The sequence below is a fragment of the Rhipicephalus microplus genome, chromosome 6 (genome assembly GCF_043290135.1).
Source record: "Rhipicephalus microplus isolate Deutch F79 chromosome 6, USDA_Rmic, whole genome shotgun sequence".
NCBI classification, from domain to species: Eukaryota; Metazoa; Arthropoda; class Arachnida; order Ixodida; family Ixodidae; genus Rhipicephalus; species Rhipicephalus microplus.
The window spans coordinates 95,976,594-95,996,602 of record NC_134705.1 but is presented as its reverse complement, the minus strand read 5'-3'; the positions used below and the strand labels follow the sequence as shown (position 1 = coordinate 95,996,602).

Here is a 20,009-nt window from a genome sequence, read left to right as displayed (position 1 = left end):
ACAGCGCATGCCACCGCCTTCTGGACGGCAGTCGCGCTCACCATCACCGAAGCGCTTTTCATCTTCGCCCCAGCGACATGCTGGCGCACGGTTCCCCAGTCCCCACAGGGAAACTAACGCAAGCGACCCTTGGAGGTGAGGTCGCTGGCAATCGACTTGCTGAAGACCTCCGATCGACACTAGCAGGAAAGGGTGTAGATTCGACTGAGCGCTATGTGCGGCTTTCTCTGGATATACCGGTGCTGATGGACGGCTATGCAGTAGGTGCTTTAGTTGATACCGGGGCTGACTATTCGATACTAAGCGAGAAAATGACCAGACTACTAAAGAAGGTAATCACGCCCTGGCATGGCTCCGTGATTAGAACGGCTGGTGGCCACACCGTCTCTCCACTTGGAACCTGCACGAGTATAGTTCGGGTCTACGGTTATACTTTTGTAGCAAGTTACCTTGTGCTCCGTGAATGTTCACGCGATGTTATTCTTGGAGTTGACTTCCTGCAGGAGTATGGAGCTGTCATTGATATTCAAGAGAATCGCATCACCTTCTCAGCCGACCGAGCAATCGACAAGCAGGATGACCAACAACGTGCCGACGTTCTTCGTGTTTCTGCTGAAAGCATAACGCTTCCTCCAAGAGCCAGTGTTATAGTTGACATCGCATGCTGTGGATTGCGAAATGGTGAAGCGATTGCAGAAAGTAATTTTGAACACCTGCTGACTCAAGGTGTTTGTGTGGCTAGGAGTATCATACAGCTACGTGATGGCCGATCTCAACTGCTCGTTACAAATTTCAGCAACGAACACCGACACCTTTTCCGTGGCACTTCGTTAGCGTTTGCAGATGAATTAGCAACCGTTCTCATCTGCTTCTCGTCGGAAGCAGTGGAGGCCGCCGATACGTCTCTAAACAACATTGATATTAATTCTAACCTCACACCAGAACAACAGACAGCACTGCGAAAACTCTTGCTTGAATTCAAGTCATGCTTCGCTGCTTCCTCTGAGGTGCGCCAGACTTCGATCACTAGGCACAGAATCATCACTTACGACGACGCCCGCCCAGTACACCAACAGCCTTACCGTGTGTCAGCGAAGGAACGAGAAGCCATTCGTACGCAAGTTCGAGAAATGCTTGACGACGGCATCATCGAGCCTTCCAACAGTGCGTGGTCCTCTCCGGTCGTCCTAGTCAAGAAGAAAGACGGAACGCTACGTTTTTGCGTCGATTACCGGAAGCTGAACAGCGTGGCTAAAAAGGACGTGTACCCGCTGCCACGCATCGACGACTCGTTAGACAGAATACGCCGCGCCCACTATTTTTCCTTTTTGGATTTAAAAAGCGGTAACTGGTAGATTGAGGTTGATGAGCGAGACCGCGAGAAAACGGCCTTTTTGACCCCTGATGGCCTGTATGAATTTCGAGTCCTTACTTTTGGTTTGTGCTCAGCGTCCACAACTTTCCAGCGAATGATGGGCATTGTGCTTACTGGTCTGAAGTGGCAAACTTGTCTCGTATACCTTGACGATGTTGTCGTTTTATCTGAAACCTTCCAGCAACATCTTCACCACCTCAGGAGTGTGCTATAGGCTATTCAATCAGCAGATGTTACACTCAAACCGCAGAAGTGTCACTTTGGTTATGAAGAGCTCAAATTCCTTGGCCATGTAGTCAACGCGAAAGGAGTCCGAGCCGACCCCGACAAACTTGCCGCTGTAGCCGCATTTCCCCATCCTACAGACAAAAATGCTGTTCGGTGCTTTCTGGGCTTGTGTGCCTATACTATCGACGATTTATTAGAGGGTTTTCGAAGATAGCGGAACCCTTGACTTGCCTTACACGCGACGACACACTGTTTGTATGGACTACGGAGCAACAGGCTACTTTTGCTGAGCTACGACAGCGGATGCAGTCAGCCCCTGTCCTTGCGCATTTTTACGATGATGCTGACACAGAGCTGCACACTGGCGCCAGTAACATCGGCCTCGGCGCAGTGCTCGTCCAGCATCAACGCGGCGAAGAACGAGTCATAGCCTACGCCAGCCGCTCACTGTCCCTTACCGAGGTTAATTACACGACCACACAGAAAGAGTGTCTCGCAGTAGTGTGGGCATCACCAAGTTTTGCCCGTACCTCTATGGTCGTCCATTTAAAGTGGTGATGGACCACCATGCCCTCTGCTGGTTGGTCAACATACGTGATCCCTCTGGACGACGGGCCCAATGGAGCTTGCGTCTACAGGAATTCGACGTGACCATCGTATATAAGTCTGGACGGAAGCATGAAGACGCTGATACACTGTCGCGTGCACCCATACCTTTAGTCAATCAAGAAGAAGAGGACAATGACGGTTTCCTGGGCCCCCTTAGCTCATCTGACTTGAGCAGACGCCAGCGAGAGGATGCAGAGATTCGACCGCTCATCGACTATCTGGAGGGTCATAGCGCCGTTATACATCGCAATCTATCTCGCGTCGTGACGTCTTTCTGCCTCCGAGATAATGTCCTGTACAAAAAAAAACGCCTGTTCTACGAACCGCGTTTACCTCTTCGTCGTTCCGAAGGACATGCGGGACGAAGTCCTCTCCGCGTGTCATGACGAGCCCACATCTGGCCATCTAGGTTACTCGCGAACGCTTGCCAGAGTAGGTGAGGCGTACTACTGGCCTGGACTTTCGGCAAGCGGGAAGCAGTACGTTAAAAGCTGTCGTGAATGCCAGCGTCGAAAGTCGCCACCAAGCAAGTCGGCTGGATTACTTCAGCCAATTGATCCACAACACAAGCCATTTGACCAAGTCGGCATGGACATTCTCAGCCCAGTTCCTTTATCGTCCGACGGCAACAAATGGGTCATTGTTGCAACTGACTATTTGACCCGCTATGCTGAGACAGAGGCGATACCACGAGCCATGGCTTCTGAGGTAGCACAGTTCTTGATGTGCCACATTGTTCTGCGCCATGGTGCTCCATCTACAGTGATAACCGACAGAGGAACAGCGTTCACTGCACGGCTTATTGATGAAGTTCGACTAAGTAACACTAGGCATCGAACGACGACGGCTTACCATCCGCACAGCAACGGCTTAACCGAGCGACTAAGTAAGACAGTTACAAACATGATCTCCTTGTACATAGACGTCCAACACAAAACATGGGATCGCATTTTGCCTTATGTGACGTTCGCTTATAACACCGACGTTCAAGAAACAATCCGATTTACACCGTTTCACCTTCTCTACGGCCGCGAAGTTCAGACGATGCTGGATGCGATGCTTCCTTGTGAAGACGCCGATCAATTAACAACTGACGCAGAAGAATTTGCAGAGCGTGCCGAGGAAACTCGCCAGCTCGCCCTGCTACACAATGGTCAGCAGCAACAGGTCGATGCACGACGTTACAATATGCGTCACAATGACGTATCTTACAGTCCGGGAGACCAAGTTTGGGTTTGGACCCCTGTTCGTCGCCGTGGCCTTTCCGAAACGTCGCTCAGCAGATAGTTCGGTCCGTATAAAGTATTACGCCGCGTGAGTGACGTAAACTACAAAGTGGTTCCGGGCGCTATGTCGTCACGATGGGTACAACGAAGACAACCAACCTCTGACATAGTTCACGTGGTGCGCATGAAACCTTAATTTGCGCGTTCTTAAAAGACCACTTTTCCTGTGTTTTTTTTTGTGCTCCGACATTTGCCTCATCATTGATGAACTTATCGCGTGTAACATTTCATTATTGGTGCACTTTTTCATTGTTTAAGCTACTTTGTATTGTTTTTTTTCAATATCTTTGCAGCATCTGGACGATGCTCTTTCTTTTTTGTTGAGGAGGAATATTGCCACCTACTTCTAGTGGTGGGTCGTATGCCAAGGCGAAGGCTCACACCACAAAAAAGAAAGAAGTGCGCGTGGGCCCCCGCTCCTGCAAACAAGACAAACCGACGCCCTTGGTCAGAGCCCTGTTGCTTAGACGTCAATAAACCTTGCCGACACCCCTGGAGTGACGTGACAATATATAACTAATCATGACTGTTTCAGAACGGCACACTTCGTTATCTTTCTTGGAATATAATACTGAGTGCCTTTGGATAATGGTACTCAATTTTGAGCCATTGATAGACAGTGCAGCATAACTCGCGCTTGAACGGGATTAACTTGTTTAGTCGGGTCCTCCGCGCAATCTTAACCAAACAGTCTGAAAAAAATCTCGAATTTTCTCAACATAGCGGCGTGGCCTGCCACACGCAGTCATAAGAATTGTGGTCTGTGAAGCCAGATGAGATCACAAGTACAGGAATAAGCGCACCTGGAAATATGAAGCCCCTAAAACTCCTTTCCGCTATCTCATTACCAGTTGGCCGTTTCCCCAACGCAAGCACGTGTTCTGGTCAGGGACGTAGGGAGAATTTTTTTCTAGGGGGGGGAGGGGGGCACCTTTTCGAAATGGTGATTTATCGCTCCGTATGCCGTGGCGAAAAAAATTGGCAGTGGATGAAAACAACTTGGTGTTGCCTCATCCTAATCTACACATTGCCTCATGGAGAACCTTAAACGAAATCGAAATTCCGAAAGCCGCAGTGAAATCACCTGTAACTTATAAATGTTCCGTTAGCACAAAAATTGGCAGCATATCCACGGAGTGAATGATGGAGAGTGGGGCGAAGCATTCATCCGTCCATTCGTTCTTGCTTCCGTCCGTCCATGCGTCCGTCTGTGTGACCGTCCATGCGTCCATCCGCCCGTCCGTGTGTTCGTCTGTTCGTGCGTCTGTTCATGCGTCCGCTCTGGGTTCTTCCATGCATCCACCCCTGCGTCCGTTCATGCGTCCATCCATGCATCTGTCTGTTTGTCCGTTCTCCATCTATTGAACGCTCCAAGTACCATCATCTCAGATCTTTTCATCATATATTCCCCATATAAAAGCACCGCCATCCAGCGGAGATTTTAAGGACTAAACGAGAGGTGGCACACGCACACTTTCTTATGGCTTGCGCTTCGGGTCTATTTTCCACCTTTAACCACCTCGAGCGCATGGTATATGTGTTTAGAAAAAGTTTATTCTACTTTCGGCATCCTTATCCATACGAGCACACACCGAAGGCAACGAGCATCGTCAACTGCAAACCTGTATCGAGATATGGTTTTGATTATAAAACCATCGCTTTCGAAAACACCTGGCGTCTTTCGTTAAGCAGCTGGCGTCTTTTCGTTTTGCTTTAGAAACATCTGGCGTCTTTTCGCTTTGCTTTTAGAAAACATCTGGCGTCTTTTGTTGGTTTTTTCATCAACCAACGGCGTTTTGAACACTAATCACGGAGGTAAACAATGGCTGCTACTGGGAATGGGAGACAGCAGAAGTCGGCTTTTAGCTAACACTTACACTTCTACTTCTACTAACGTTTCCTACTGGAACATGCCAATGGCTTCTAGTGGGGAATGAGAGACAGAAGAATTTGGCTTTTAGTTAACGCAAACGTTGCGATTTTTTTATTGTTCAACAACGCACAGGAGAAATCTCCCACCGGCACCCCCTTGGAGGTCAAAGCGTAAGACATGTTACGTACTACGAGGGACGAACGGGTGCTGCTTTAAGGAGCTTCGTCCTTAAAAAAAATGGCAGCATATCCACGGAATGAATGAATGAATGCAAAACTTTATTACAAATAGCTTTCTTCCGGTGAAGGTGGAGCCCTCAGTCCAGGGCCCCTGTGGCCTTTGCCATCTTGCAAGCTCTGTCGATCAGCTTGAGCTGTTCTTCAGGCTTAGAGCAGGACAGCGCAGCCTCCCACTGCTCCGGTGTTGGTGTAGTTTCTTGGCACTACCTGTGTGTGTTGGCAGGCCCATGTTATGTGGTAAAGTGTGGCCCGCTCTGCATATGCCCGCTCTGCATAGCGGGCATTTGTTGGTGTATAATCCCGGATAGATTTTACTCAGAAGACTGAGATTGGGGTACGTATTAGTCTGCAGCTTTCTCCAGGCAACCGACTGCTCACTGTTGAGGTCTTTGTGGGGAGGGGGGTAAATCCTCCTCAGGGCTCTCTGGTGTTCTAAAATTGCTCCATAGCGTCTTGTAACTGTGGCTGGTTCCTCGTCGTTGTGCGCCCCCCGGTCGGCGTATTCTCGGGCAATGGCGTCGGCACGCTGGTTCCCTGTCACAGTTTCATGGCCTGGTGTCCACGTAATGGAGCAGCTCGAGAAGTTGATTTTTCTTCTCTTGAGTATGCGGATGGCAGCACTGGATATGCGTCCGCTGCTGTACCGTCGACACTCTTCTTGCGAGTCAGTAACTATTTCTGTAGTAGACTCTTCGCTCTGGTGTGTGATAGCGAGCGCGGTCGCTACTTCCTCAGCCTCGAGGATGTTGTTGCTTTTGATCGAAGCGCTGTTGACTTCCCTAAGTTGGTGATCAACAACGCTTACAACTGTCCCGGAGTGCTCTCGGTATGTGGTCGCGTCAACGTACAATACGTCGGTTCTCGCCTTGAAATTTTTTTTCTTGTGCTTCTGATCTGGCTTTTCTTCGAGCCTTATGGATTTCTGGAGGCATGTTTCGAGGTATTGGGCTGACTTCAATGATCTGGCGAATGTCCTTTGGTATGCTCGCCGTGTTATTGATTTCTCCGCAAGCATCCCTCATGCCCAATGTCTGCAGCGTATGCCTGCCCGTAGCAGTCAACATTAATCTCATTTTGTGCGCAACAAGATGCGCCTCGATGTGTTCTTGCACTGTGTTGTTTATCCCGAGTTTAAGGAATTTTTCTGTCGAGGTGCTGACAGGTAGACCAAGGGCACACTTGTAGGCTTTTCTGAGGATTGCCTCTAATTGTTCTTTTTCCTGTGGGAGTGGTGTTTGGTAGGGGACACTGTAAACAATCCTACTGACCACGAGGGCCTGTACAAGCCTACAAGTGTCCTCCTCCTTCAGACCCCGTCTTTTGTTAGAGATTCTGGTGATCATCCTCGTGATTTGCGCTGTAGTGTTTGACAGCTGTCTGATGGTGTGGTCTATACGACAGTTGATTTGTATCCACATGCCGAGAATCTTGATTTGGGACACTTCTGGAATCTTCTTCCCCCCTATATAGACGTCTATGGAGTTTTGCAGATCGTATCCTCGTCTGTAGACTCTCAGAACTTCTGATTTCTCCGGAGAGCAGACGACGCCACATTGACGCACGTAGTCGTGAACTGTATCAGCTGCACGTTGCAGAAGATCTTGTTTTTGGCCTAGAGATCCTCTTGTCACCCAGATTGTAACATCATCTGCGTAGATGGTATGTCTGAGTCTTTCAATGTTTTCGAGGTTCCGAGCCAAGCCAATCATAACGATGTTGAACAGCATCGGCGATATCACAGAACCTTGGGGTGTTCCTTCTGTGGGCGTATCAAACGTATCAGTGCGGATGCCTCCTATACCGATTGTGGCGGTTCTGTTACTGAGAAAAGCTTTGATGTAGTTGTGTATTCGCTTTCCACAGCCTAATTTGCTAAGCCCCTCTAGCACAGCCTTATGACTGACATTGTCGAAAGCAGCCTTAAGATCCAGTGCAAGTAGTACGTTTTCGCCATATTTTGGGACATCGGTAAGCACCTCCTCCTTGATTTGTAGGAGGACGTCCTGTGTTGAGAGGCATTTTCGGAAGCCAAACATGGTGTGCGGCATGAGTTCGTTGTCTTCCAGGTAGGTCTCCAGCCTATGAAGCACGATTCTCTCGTATACGTTTCCCAAACACGAAGTCAACGAAATGGGTCTTAAATTTTCCAAACTTGGAGCCTTTCCAGACTTTGGAATCATTATTATTTCCGCATTTTTCCAGTCGTTTGGAACGGTACCCTTCTCCCAATGTTTGTTGATGAATTCTGTAAACCTTGTGATAGATTTGTCATCGAGGTTCCGTATCATAGCGTTGCTGATGCCATCCTTTCCTGGCGTAGTGTTCTTTGTTGCCGACAGCATAGCATGTCGAACTTCTTCTGTGGTAATGGGTTCGTCCAGAGCGGGATTAGCTGCACCAGTATATGCCAGGTTGCACTCAGTATTCGTTGTATCGCCAATATAGCGCAGCTTTATGTATTCTAGCAGTTCCCGGTCTGTGCCTTTGAATTGGTGTGCAATCTTTTGAGTCGTCTTACAGGTTTCAGTCTTGGTCATAGTTGGGTCTATGAGGGCCCTCAGCAAGGCCCATGTCCTTTTCCAACCTAGTGTACCTTGTAGCTCGTTGCATTTTTGGTCCCAGTTGCGCCTTGACAGCTCCGTCGCATACTCTTCGGCTTCCCTGGTGACTGCGGCGATCCTAAGTCTCAGTTTGCGGTTGTATTTCTGCCGCTTCCATCTTCTTAATAGGCCCCGGCGGGCGTCCCAGAGGTGTAGGAGATGCTTGTCCACCTCGGGCGTGTTTGTTGACAGGGTAACTTCTCGGGTTAATCGTTTCCAGTCTGCCTTGATTCCCGAGACCCAACTCTCAATGTCCGCAATTTCTTTATCCTCGAATTCTGCCCTAGTTTTTCTAAAAGCTTCCCAGTCTGTAAGTCGAGCCAGGCCATGTAGTTTCTTAACCGGAAGGGTTTCTATCTGGATGCGCAAAATGCAGTGGTCACTGCCAAGCGTTTCCCCGCCGTTTTCCCATCGGGCCTCCCTTACACCTTTGACGAACGCCAAGTCCGGGCAGGTATCTCGGTTGATACTATTCCCCACTCGCGTTGGTTGAGTGTGGTCTGTAATTAGGCTTAGCCTTCTGCGATCAGCTTCTCTGGCCAAATCCCTGCCTTTCTGAGTTTCCTTGACATATCCCCAGCTCTTGTGCCACGCATTAAAGTCTCTAAGGATGACAAGACCCTTTTTGCCTGCTGCTTGTTCTGCCTCGCGCAGAAGGGAGCTGAAGTTGGTTTTCCGCTGGCTTGGTGGGCTGTAGATATTGAGAAGAAATATGCTTTCGTCGGTTCTTTGTTTCTTTATGATTTCAATGATAACGTGGTCAATGTCTGTTGCATCAATGTCATGTCTAATTGCGGTGACCGCTTTGGCTACCAAAGTAGCGACCTTACTTTGGCCAAGACCCTCATAAACCGAAAAGCCAGTGAGCTTCGGTGAGCAGCCGGTTTCCTGGAGGGCGATGATGTCTGGTGGAGTTGTACATTTATTGATGTATTGATTCAGAAGACCTTGCTTTCGACGGATTCCAAGACAGTTCCACTGCCATATTTCGAGGGTTTCCAACTTGACCGAGCATTTACGGCTGCTCGCCATACTCAGGTGATGGACGGGCGTAGGGTTCGCCTCTGGATTTCATGGCCGTGAGTTGCACCAGACGTTCTCTATCCTTGCGTGCCTCATCTTGGATGTTAGAGATGAGGTTGCCAAGATTTGCTAGGGCATTTTTTATGGCAGCCATGGTAGTTGTGAATTCCTGGCGCCCTACGGTGGCTGTCAGCGTTAAGTCTGATTGGGGGTTAGCATTGGTTTGTCCTGTTCTCAGGGCCGTCAGTTCATCTATGAGATCGTTTAGTTTCTGCCGGAGTTCGGCGTTTTCTGCCCTGAGTGTCTGAATAGTCTGCCTTAAATCTTTTACTTCGTCGTTAGGTGGCGCACTGCCATTCTTACCGACTATTATTGTCTGTGTATTCATGTTGTTTGGAGCAGTGGGAGAGGCAGAGAAAAAAGGCGCTTTCCTGCTCACCATACCGTCGTCTTCCTTCCTGGTGGAGGGTTTCTTCTGCTGCTTTTTCTTGTTTTCTGGAGCCTGGTGGGTCCTGGACGCCGATGTCGACCATGACCGTGGTTTCGATGCTGATCGGGACCTGGATGGTGAGCTTCCATCTCTGCTGAACCAGCGTTTCCGGGCCCGGCCGCGTCCATCAGCGCCTTGTGCTCCGGCGGCCGTCCGCTCTTTTGTTCTTGGTCGTGGGCTTCTCGGTCTCCTGAGGCGTTCCTTGCACTCCTTTGCCCGCGTAGGGTGCGCTTCCTTGCATAGTGCGCACCGGGGCTCACGGGTGTGTCCGTCCTCTATGACTGGCTCGGTGCAATTTGAGCAGACAACAACGTCTGGTGTTGGGCATACGTCTGCCCTATGCCCAGGCTTGAAGCATATATAGCAAACTTGCCGCGATGATCGATAGAGGTAGCACCGTGTTTCACCACCGTAGTAGTAAACATAGCGCGGGACGATCTTGCCCTCGAAGGTAATGACGGCACTTTGGGATTTTCCAAGCATTCTTGCGTAAAGTATTTTCACTCCTTGGGTACGCACCCGAAGATGGGCAAGTAATTCGGTTGGCGTGGTCCCGGCGTCCAGTCCGTGAATCACACCCTTGCACGAGTTGTCCGGCGCGGCTACGTAGGCCATCACTGCATAGTCTTTTGCCCCAAAACGTAGACTTCCAAGGCTCTGCACAATGTTGGCGGTCTGCATGCTTGGCGTGCTGATTATGGCGATGTTGGATCCATTGCGCAGCCGTATAAGCAGGTTGCCTTCGTTGCAGATGTCTGGGTTACCACATGCCATAGTTATAGCGCGCGCCATCTGATGCGTGCTTAACTGGCTGATGTTGAGCCCATCCCTCGGTCTAATGATGACCTTGAAGTCGGTTTTCGGCAGTGAAGGCAGTTTCTCTTTTCGAAGAGGATTCCCTTTCTGTTTTGGTTGGCTCGACGCTGATTTGTCTACCGCTTCGGCCCCGGTCTCCGGCCTTGAGTTGTGGTACGTTGCAGTGAACCATCCCCCGTTGTCAAAAGGCTTCTTTTGCGAGACGCTGGTAGTATTTTCTCCGCCTTGAGTTTTTTCTTCGATCGATGTCGTGGCTCCGGTTGACGCAGCCGCGTCGTCGTCAGCCATTCTCGCGCGTTGCGCGGAAACGCGAGTAGCGTTTCGTCGAGCCAACGGCCCGACGCTGCTTAAGCTTAGAGCAGCGTTCTTCGCCTTGGATCTTCAACCAAGCAGATTTTCAGGAAATATGGACTTACGGTTAAAAACCGGTTATCCACCGACAGCGCTTGATTAGTAGAAAACGGTCCAGTACTTCATAGGTGGCGGCGAGGAGGTTTTCCGGGTGAGATGAGGCGTCGAGGCGGGAGCTCACGTGAGGCAGGTTTGCTTCGACTGGCCCCCTAGCGTCGTCCTCCATATCCACGGAGTGAATGATGGAGAGTGGGGCGAAGCATTCGTCTGTCCATGCGTCCGTCTTTGTGGCCGTCCATGCGTCTGTTCGTGCGCCCGTCCCTGCGTTCGTTCATGCATCCGCCCCTGCGTCCGTTCATGCGTCCATCCATACATCTGTCTGTGTGTCCGTTCGTCCATCTATTCAATACTCCAAGTCCCACCATCTCGCATCTTTTTATCATATATTCGCCATATAGAAGCACCATCATTCAGTGGACATTCCAAGGACTAAACGAGAGGTGGCACACACACACTTTCTTACGGCTTGCACTTCGGGTCTACTTCCCACCTTCAACCACCTTGAGTTCATGGTATATACTAGTTCACTGTATTCATGGCACTGCGGCCCAATGCTCGCTAAACCTTTCTAAAACCAAGGAGGTTACGCCCAGCGAGTATAACGTAGCAACCTTTTCCTGTCAGATAGTGCTCAATGTGCATGCCAGTGGCTGCTAATGTCAAATGAGAGACAGGAGGATTCAGCTTTTAATTTCTTACGGCTTGCGCTTCGTATCTGCTTCCCCCCTTTAACCACCTCGAATTCATTCATGGTATATACTAGTTCATTTATTCATGGGCCTGCGGCTCAACGCTCGCTAAACCTTTCTAAAACTAAGGAGGTTACACCCAGCGAGTATAATGTAGCAACCCTTTCTTGTCCGACAGTGCTCAATGTACATGCCAATGGCTGCTAATGGGGATCACAGCGTGCGCGTTGACTAAAAGCCGAATGCTCCTGTCTCTTATTCCCCATTAGCAGCCATTGACATGTACATTGAGCACTATTTTTTATTGTTAAACAACGCACAGAAGAAATCTCTCACCGGCACCACCTTGGAGGTCAAATGTTATACCTATTTCGGGTATGTGCCACTGGTGGTTACGTACTACGAGGGACGCACAAGCCACGCTATAAGGAGTTTCGCCCCTAAAAAACATTTCATAACCCCAGTTGTCGTGTAATTCCTCCGCCAGAAATCTCATTATTTTAGTAAATGTGAGCACACGTCTTTTATGTCATACGATCTTTGTTATCTGTGAATCTCGCCTTCTCATTATTTGGTAAACTTATTTTCAAAGCCCACACAGAAACCGGGAAGAGCCGCATCTTTTGTACTCAACTTGAAGCCTAGACTAAGGAATTTTCATATCGAGGGTTTTCGCACAGTCCTTATTATCTATTTGTTGAGAGATGAAAGTTATATCTATGGTTAAAACAAATATCCTATACAGCGCATGAGTTTATAGTTTTAGTATTAGTAAGTTATGACTGGATTCATGTGTAAACACGTTTAACCCGTGATCTACTTAAAATCGGGATAAGCGCAGGATCGTTTACCCGCCACAGGGGTCTATGGCCGAGATTCGACCCCGCAACCTGACCTGCAGGTCGTGTAGACGATTCCCAGCCGTGGCAATCTCGTTTTAGATAGAGGCGAAAATGCTTGATTCCCGTGTGCTTTCATTTAGGTGCAGGTTGAGGAACCCCAGGAGGTAGAAGTTTCCGGAGCCCTCCACTACATGGCGTCTCTCACAATCATATCGTGGTCTTGGGACATTAAGCCCTAACAATTTCAAATACTTAGTTTGATCAAATTTTAGCACTCTAGGACATAGCAGGAATACATTTTCACTTTTTGTGATTTCATTATTATAGGGCCGTGATGACCTAATTTCATTTCATGGCTGTAAATCCATAAGTATTTTCATTACAAAGTAAACTTTTCGTTTGTGGTCTTTTGAGACCCCAACTGCGTACTAAAATGTCTGACAAAAATAAAAATTCCAGGGATGAAAGGGTGAAGTATAAGTACATTGGCGTTGCCGAAACTCACCGGAACGCTGTACTGTATGCCGTCGAGTTGGCGGATTTTACTCAGCGCATGCATGGATTCCATTGTTGGAGTCTGGGAGCCAGACAGCAGACCTGTGTGGGGAAAATTTTGAACAGACTGGATGTTAGCCTTTACTGTTTTTGGATTTCATGCTTGATTTTTTGAAAGACGTGCAAAGGTCACACAGAAATAACGCCACTACCAATTAAGTTAGTTTTCCTGAAGCATTCACTATATAGTAAATACTCTTTCAGGACAAGTGCAGGATTATTTCACTAACTGCGTGTGCAAGAAAGAACAGACATGCCATCAAACGCGCATCACAACTACACTATCTGAGATACAGCAAAATGAAATAGATCTCAATGTAAAAGCTTGACGGGAAAGAAAAACATAACATGGGCACCATTCGCACCACTGCGGGCATGTGAAAAAAAAACACAAATAAAACTTTACGCGCACTAGGTAAGAAAGCAATCTAAGAAACATCTAGATCTTACTGTTGATATTCATAATTGTTGAGAAAAAGAGGTTGCACGCTGACGCAAGAATCTCATTTCTTTCTCGTGTGAAAAGCTCCCAGCACCCCTCGAGCCAGTGCATTTCGGCTCCTTCCAAGTGGTCTCGTGTGATCGAACTTCGAGATAAGAATCCGCTGAAGAGCCCCTGATGAATGTGTACTATCAACGATAAGTTGCTTATGCCATTAGCTTGCAAATAGTATACAGGGGGATGTACGCGTGGTGGCCGAGCGACTAAACGCATCAGACCACGAAGTGAGGTGCCGCAGGTTCCCAATAAAACATGTAATATCACAGTAATGTTTTGCGGTACAAGCGTATACATTGTCGTCGGCCGTCAGGGCATGTGATTATAATAGCGGCTGTGGGGTTTAAAGCCGGCCACCCATTACAACAGGCATGATACGTCCCCGCACGTATTCCTTTAACATGCCACCACCTACAGCCACCGACGACATCAAATTTTCTGCGTAACGAGCTCTTAACACAATGCTGCTCATAATTGTATTTCTATTGTGGTTCAGATGTGGGTACACTAGTATGATGCTTATGTTGCACGTGGCTCTTGTTCGTTTCCATCATTTATGTATTTTGCTGGCATGTTCAATGGCTCAATGCTATCAGTATTGAATGCCTTAAACACAAGATTAAAGCGTGAGCCAAATTGTGTTGACCGTGTAGTTTATTTTTTAGGAACCGTTATCCACATGCCATAAGAAAAGGCGTCACACAGATTAGACGCAAACGAAGGAAGAAATCAGGACAAGACTGTCTTGCATCTGCGCGATTCCTCTCGCATACGAGGTTATGAGAAACAAAAAGTATAAACTGGATTACTGCCCTCGAATACACGGATCCCACCAGACATACATCACGAAAATGCGGTGGCGCTGTCGTCGGGCATTCAGTTTTACTTGGCGGGCAAAGGCTGCCGCACATACCACAGTTTCTCTGTTCGCGATGAAAGTGCACTATTTGTCGTTGTGAAAAGAAGAAAATAATGGTAAACCAATGAGGTGTCATAGTGATTTGAGCGGGAACACTGAAGAAAAGTGGAATAACGCTTCTTTTTTCTTTAGTTTTCTGTTCACGAAGGCCATCGCAACAAATAAGCCGCAGCTGTAAAACATGATCGAGAACTTCTCCACCAGTTCATCGGTTATGCTCTGAAGCGGCTGACTCAGCGAAAATGATTAGCTCTGTGAGGCGTTTGTCATTGGAATGTGCCGGACCGCATTGTTTGGAAGAAGCCTTGTGTGCAGGCATAGCACGTTTACTTCAAAGCTCATTATCATTGTGGATAGCATTGTCACACGCGGGGAAATTCTTCACGGTTTCCATTGTTGATATAACTGCAGAAGTGTTACACACATCGAAAGGACCTCGTTATTCTCGCGTGAATGAAAGGTGTAACTTGGTCGCGGAGCATGCGTTTCTTACTGCGTTTCATTTAGGCGGAAGCGAATGAAGGAATGACTTCGACTTTGCTTTTTCTGGAACACCTGACAAATGCGTCAGACAGGGCTGTTCTGGCTGCGGTGCGCATCACAAGATTTTCACGTCTCTCGGAATTCACAGAAAATCAGCCCCCGGGAAACTTGCCGTCTGTTTACAGGCTGCACACATTTAGCGGTCTCGAATAGAGTGTAGGAAGGAAGCCGCGGTCTGATTGGTATACGAAACCGCATTATCAGCATATCATGTAGTTGAATCATTATCGTGGGTGCATTCCAGCTGAAAGCGTCGCTGAGATTGCCATTGTCGCTTGCATGAGCAGCGTCCCCGGTACATTTGTTATATGCGATAATTCGCCCTAACAGTTCAAGCTATGCATATTTAGTCCGCGCATTTGCCTAAGATATCCAGGAGCCTCTTAAATGCAACAAGGTCGGTCGTTGTAGTATCAATTGACATATTAATACGCACACTTGCCACCTAGACTGTCGCAACTGCAACGACATTTAGCAAATGAGTCGCATTCGCAAATTGAATGCACCTGACGTTTCTATGAGGTTCCTAGAGCTAGACCTACACGGCAACATTACTCATATGTTCATTTCAGAGTAACCCCATTACACTCTTTTGAAATGAGAGCGCACTGCTTAGACGCGGACGGAAAGACAGGAACAAGCGCTTACTACCAACTGAAGCAAAGCGCTCTCATTTCAAAACAGTCACGTATCACCAACTCGCCCAATCAACCATATTGTCCCATTACAGCCGCTGCAAATTTCTTTGTTGCAGCCGTTGCTTGTAAACAAGCGGGAGGCACACCTACGTGTGATGCTCGGAGGTAGCTTTTGCAGCTGCTGCGGCAGTTGTCACGTCCACATAGAGGGTGGCAGCGAGCTTGAGTCGGCACGGCTTCATGTTCATGGAGCGAACGCTTGATGAAGCCAACGCGACTCGACGTCGCTAAAAGGGCACTTAATATATCGATAGCATTTACCACTGTTTACAAACATGGAGCAGGTCTATACGAGGTTATGTTAAAAGAAAATGAAATTGATAGCATATGGACTGTTTATATACACAGCGGGAACGCCAATAGCCATAACCAAAAGAGTCCTTGAGAGTAACGAGGTCAACTTTTATGCCTGAGGAGAGTGAATGTCAGATAGATAGATAGATAGATAGATAGATAGATAGATAGATAGATAGATAGATAGATAGATAGATAGATAGATAGATAGATAGATAGATAGATAGATAGATAGATAGATAGATAGATAGATAGATAGATAGATAGATAGATAGATAGATAGATAGATAGATAGATAGATAGATAGATAGATAGATAGATAGATAGATAGATAGATAGATAGATAGATAGATAGATAGATAGATATTCTTAAAAAGGAAGGTGTATGGCCTAAATATATCTGGTTTTCTGGAAAATCATAATCATGTTCATTAGATTCATCTTCTACCGCCATATTACAAACCACGATGGTCGCGGTTTTGAATTTGCTCTGACAAAGCTTTTTAGGTTTCTTTGTTTACAATAGCTTCGCGCTTCAAACAGCTTGTATGACAATTCCTCGCTTTCGCGAGAATTTCATACAATTTACGGGCTTCGTGCCACACACAATTCTCGAGATAAATAAAACATCACTCACTATCTGCACTGGCCTTTCTGTCTCCCGCCGGAGGTGGCTGATCAGCTGTCGGGGATGGCTGATCGGCCGAAGGAGCTGCATGATCGCCATCTGTAGGTAGATTGTCGGCAGGTGGCTTGTCACCATCTGTAGAGGCTTTATCGGTTGCTGGAGCGGCTTTATCGGCAGCTGGAGCAGATTTACCGGCCGCTGGAGGTGCTTTGTCGCCCGTCGGAGGTGTTTTAACGCCCGTCGGAGGTGTTTTAACGCCCGTCGTAGGTGTTTTATCACCCGTCGTAGGTGTTTTGTCACCCGTTGGAGGTGCTTCGTCACCCGTCGGAGGTGCTTTGTCACCCATCGGAGGTGCTTTGTCGAACGTTGGAGCTGCTTTGGCGAATGTTGAGGACTCTGGGATTTTCTTATTTGACGAGGAAGCTAGATGGCTGGTCTTGTCGCCGGCAGTCGTGCCCTCTGGGGTTCGAGTCCCGCTCTCGGAGCCCGGTGGCTCTGGGGCCGACTCCGTCGTCTTACCCGGTGGCTTTGGGGCCGACTGCGTCGCAATTCCTCCTTGGTCCGCCATGCTGGAGCCGCTTCACGAAAGCGCTGACGGAGGACGACAGCTAGGACCTTGAAAGAGAAGTTCAATTTTTATTATTCGCACCGTGGTACTCATATCACTTTGTACTGCGCTGTTCCTTCTGCGACCTGGTACATGAATGCTATTCATGCATTGTGTATAATGAAAGTGCTACAGAAGTTCACTTTTTGTTTTGCTCCCATAATGCCTCAACGAAAGTCCGAAACGAACTTTCACATAAATAAATAAGTACAAATATACATATTTCACTAGTAAAAAATTGGCCCTTAAGTTCGCAACACATACTCAGCGCTAACTTGCAACATAACGTTCAGTAGCGTGGTCTACCGCGGTGGTGTAGCGGTTACGTTACTCGGCCGCCGATCCGAAGGTTTCGGGTTCGAATCCGGCCGCGGCGGCTGCATTTCAGTGGAGGCAAGATGGTTTAGGATTGTGTACTGTGCGACATCAGAACAGAATTTCGGGGGACCTCCGCTACTGTTGCCCTCAATGATATCATGGTTTCGGGGTTCAATGCCCTAGATATTACGTCGTTATTACCAAGCTAATATAATAACGACGTTATTATCAAGCTAATAAGTATTTGCCTGCTCCTGGTCACTTCCTGTCGTGACCCTGTCGATTCTCTGTCGTGTCTATTTACTGCCGTGTCGACTTTTCAGTCAGGGCGACTAAGTCGCAAACTTTGTACCAATCAAACGGACGGGAACTGGACGTCAGCTAATTTCACTGGGGGCAACGAGAATGCGAGCAAATACGAATTCTCTGTGGCGACGGGTATAGACTATTTCACGCATGGGTTTCGGTGCCGCCATATTGAGAAGTGTACCTTTGTGTTTCACGAATTTAAGAACTAAACAGTGTTACACTAGACGCACACACATGAAAACGATTGGGCTGGTTCATGCAATGTTTGCTGGCCCTATTAGATCGTGTTGCGTTACACAGAAACAAGAAAACATTGGCTTAACAGCTTAACAGTTCAAGATGGTAGCACCCAGATGCCTTACAGAAAACTGTCTAGCCTTGAGTCTTTTTCTTGTTTGTTTTGTTTTCTTTTCTTTTCGGTCTCACATGGTCACGCTACGAGTTCTGGGTTGCTAGTCGCATGTCTGAAAGAGGCAACGTCAATATATTTATCGTCAGCCTGACGGCGCCCATTGCAGGGCAAAGGCATCTCCCATGTTTCACCAATGAACCCGGTACTTTGTTTTGTGCTGCCACGTTACACCCGGGACCTTTTTGATTGCATCCACCCAACTATCGTTCTGTCTCCCATTCGTGCGTTCACCTTGTCTGGAAATACACAATTTTACTCTTAATGTGCAGTGGTTATCTTGCCTACGTGCTGCATTCCCAGATTATGCACACTCCTTCTTTATTTGGATTAAGATGTCCTTCACACTTCTAGTGCCTACCTCCTTCTCGCAAAGCGATGTTCTGCTCAGACCGTTGAACATTTTCAGACCTACTGTTCAGCTTTCCTTCTCTAATTCAGTAATCATCAGTTGCAATTGGTCCTCTGAGTTACTCATCAGTGCAATGTCCATTGCGTTTCCTATAAATACACTAGAGGGAACTCTGGCGCTGCTGTCTATGGGAACTGCAAAGTACGGCACTTCAGCCATCAGGGGAATGATAGGTAGTGCAAAAATTTGTCTAACCTTCGTTCTTTCGATTACGTTCGGCTTCGAGTGGCTTAGAGGCGCTTGGTCATGAGGTGACAAATGGCAGACGTTCAGCAGTTGTACTTCACCACCTTCAACTTCTTAGACTCATCAATCCGAATCGGCCCACTAAGTTCACAATGGTTCATTGTTTCATTTGAACGGAAACCACAGCACAACAACAAACAACGCCACGAGTGTGTTCGAAGTCCGCAACTAGGAATACTAAGCTAATTTGTGTACTACTCTCCATGGTGGCTGAACGATCGCTGCGCCAGAGTCCTTTCCAGTTAACTTATGAAAACTCTATGGCAACGTCAGCACCAAATTGGAGAATGCAAGGGTACTATCCGCTAACTCGTGTGCCTATTTTTTCCCAATTCATGGCCTTGAAAACCTGCTGCGATCACGCGGTCAACCGCAGTGAACCATGGTTAATAGCATTGGGTAGTTTGAAGATAGCATTGGGGTTAATTGACGTCCGCACGCGCTGAATCGTGTACTGACGCTACTGACAGACACCAGACTCGCGCGTTAGGCGCTCTTACCTTCCTAGTTAAGCACAACGCTTCCTCCTCGTCGAAGAATAACGAATGGCTACCGACGGGGCAGCGCCGGAGGTCTGAGCTCGGCGGCGATGCCCCAGCCCAGACGGTCAAGGCAGTGAAGCTCAGGCGTACCCTGGTCCTGGTGGGTGCCTTGCGCAGCTGGCGGATGGTCCACCGCTCGAGCCTAAACCCGAGCCTGCCGTCGAAGCCGCCTGGTCGGAGCCTGAACGAACCCGGACATCCGCGGCCCGTTCCAGGGAGCGCGATCCAGCCGCAGCGCGTGCAACAGAGCTTCGTCGTTTTTTGTTTTTGATCCTCTTACCCAATGATGACCCATGCCCACTGCCGAGTACTGGTGGACAGTCAGGCTTCTTTAAAGCGTTTTAGCACAAAGCTCTCGATCGCACACGCTAGCTTATCATAAATTACGCCCTGAGATCTGCAACGTATTCGGTATAAAACCTGCTACACTCAAACGCGTGGCGAATGCTAAAAGGCAATAATCTCGATGCGCCTCTCGGCAAAGTGGGCCGATGACCAGCACAGCTCTGAGCTTGATGACCTAATCTGGACTTTCTATTATGCCCTTGA

The 20,009-nt window shown here is 48.1% G+C and overlaps 1 protein-coding gene across 1 annotated transcript in view; it reads right to left on the bottom strand.

Annotated features, from left to right (window-relative positions):
• Window positions 1-19,724, bottom strand: part of LOC142765378 (uncharacterized) — a 55,642-nt gene extending 35,918 nt beyond the window's left edge. The window contains exons 1-3 of the mRNA XM_075866224.1: window positions 19,419-19,724; window positions 16,627-17,232; window positions 12,987-13,078 (exon numbers count right to left, since the gene is read on the bottom strand). Of these exons, the coding sequence (XP_075722339.1) occupies window positions 12,987-13,078; window positions 16,627-17,185 (651 nt within the window). The 5' untranslated portion in view covers window positions 17,186-17,232; window positions 19,419-19,724. The remainder of the gene's footprint in view (window positions 1-12,986; window positions 13,079-16,626; window positions 17,233-19,418) is intronic.
• Window positions 19,725-20,009: the final 285 nt, after the last annotated feature.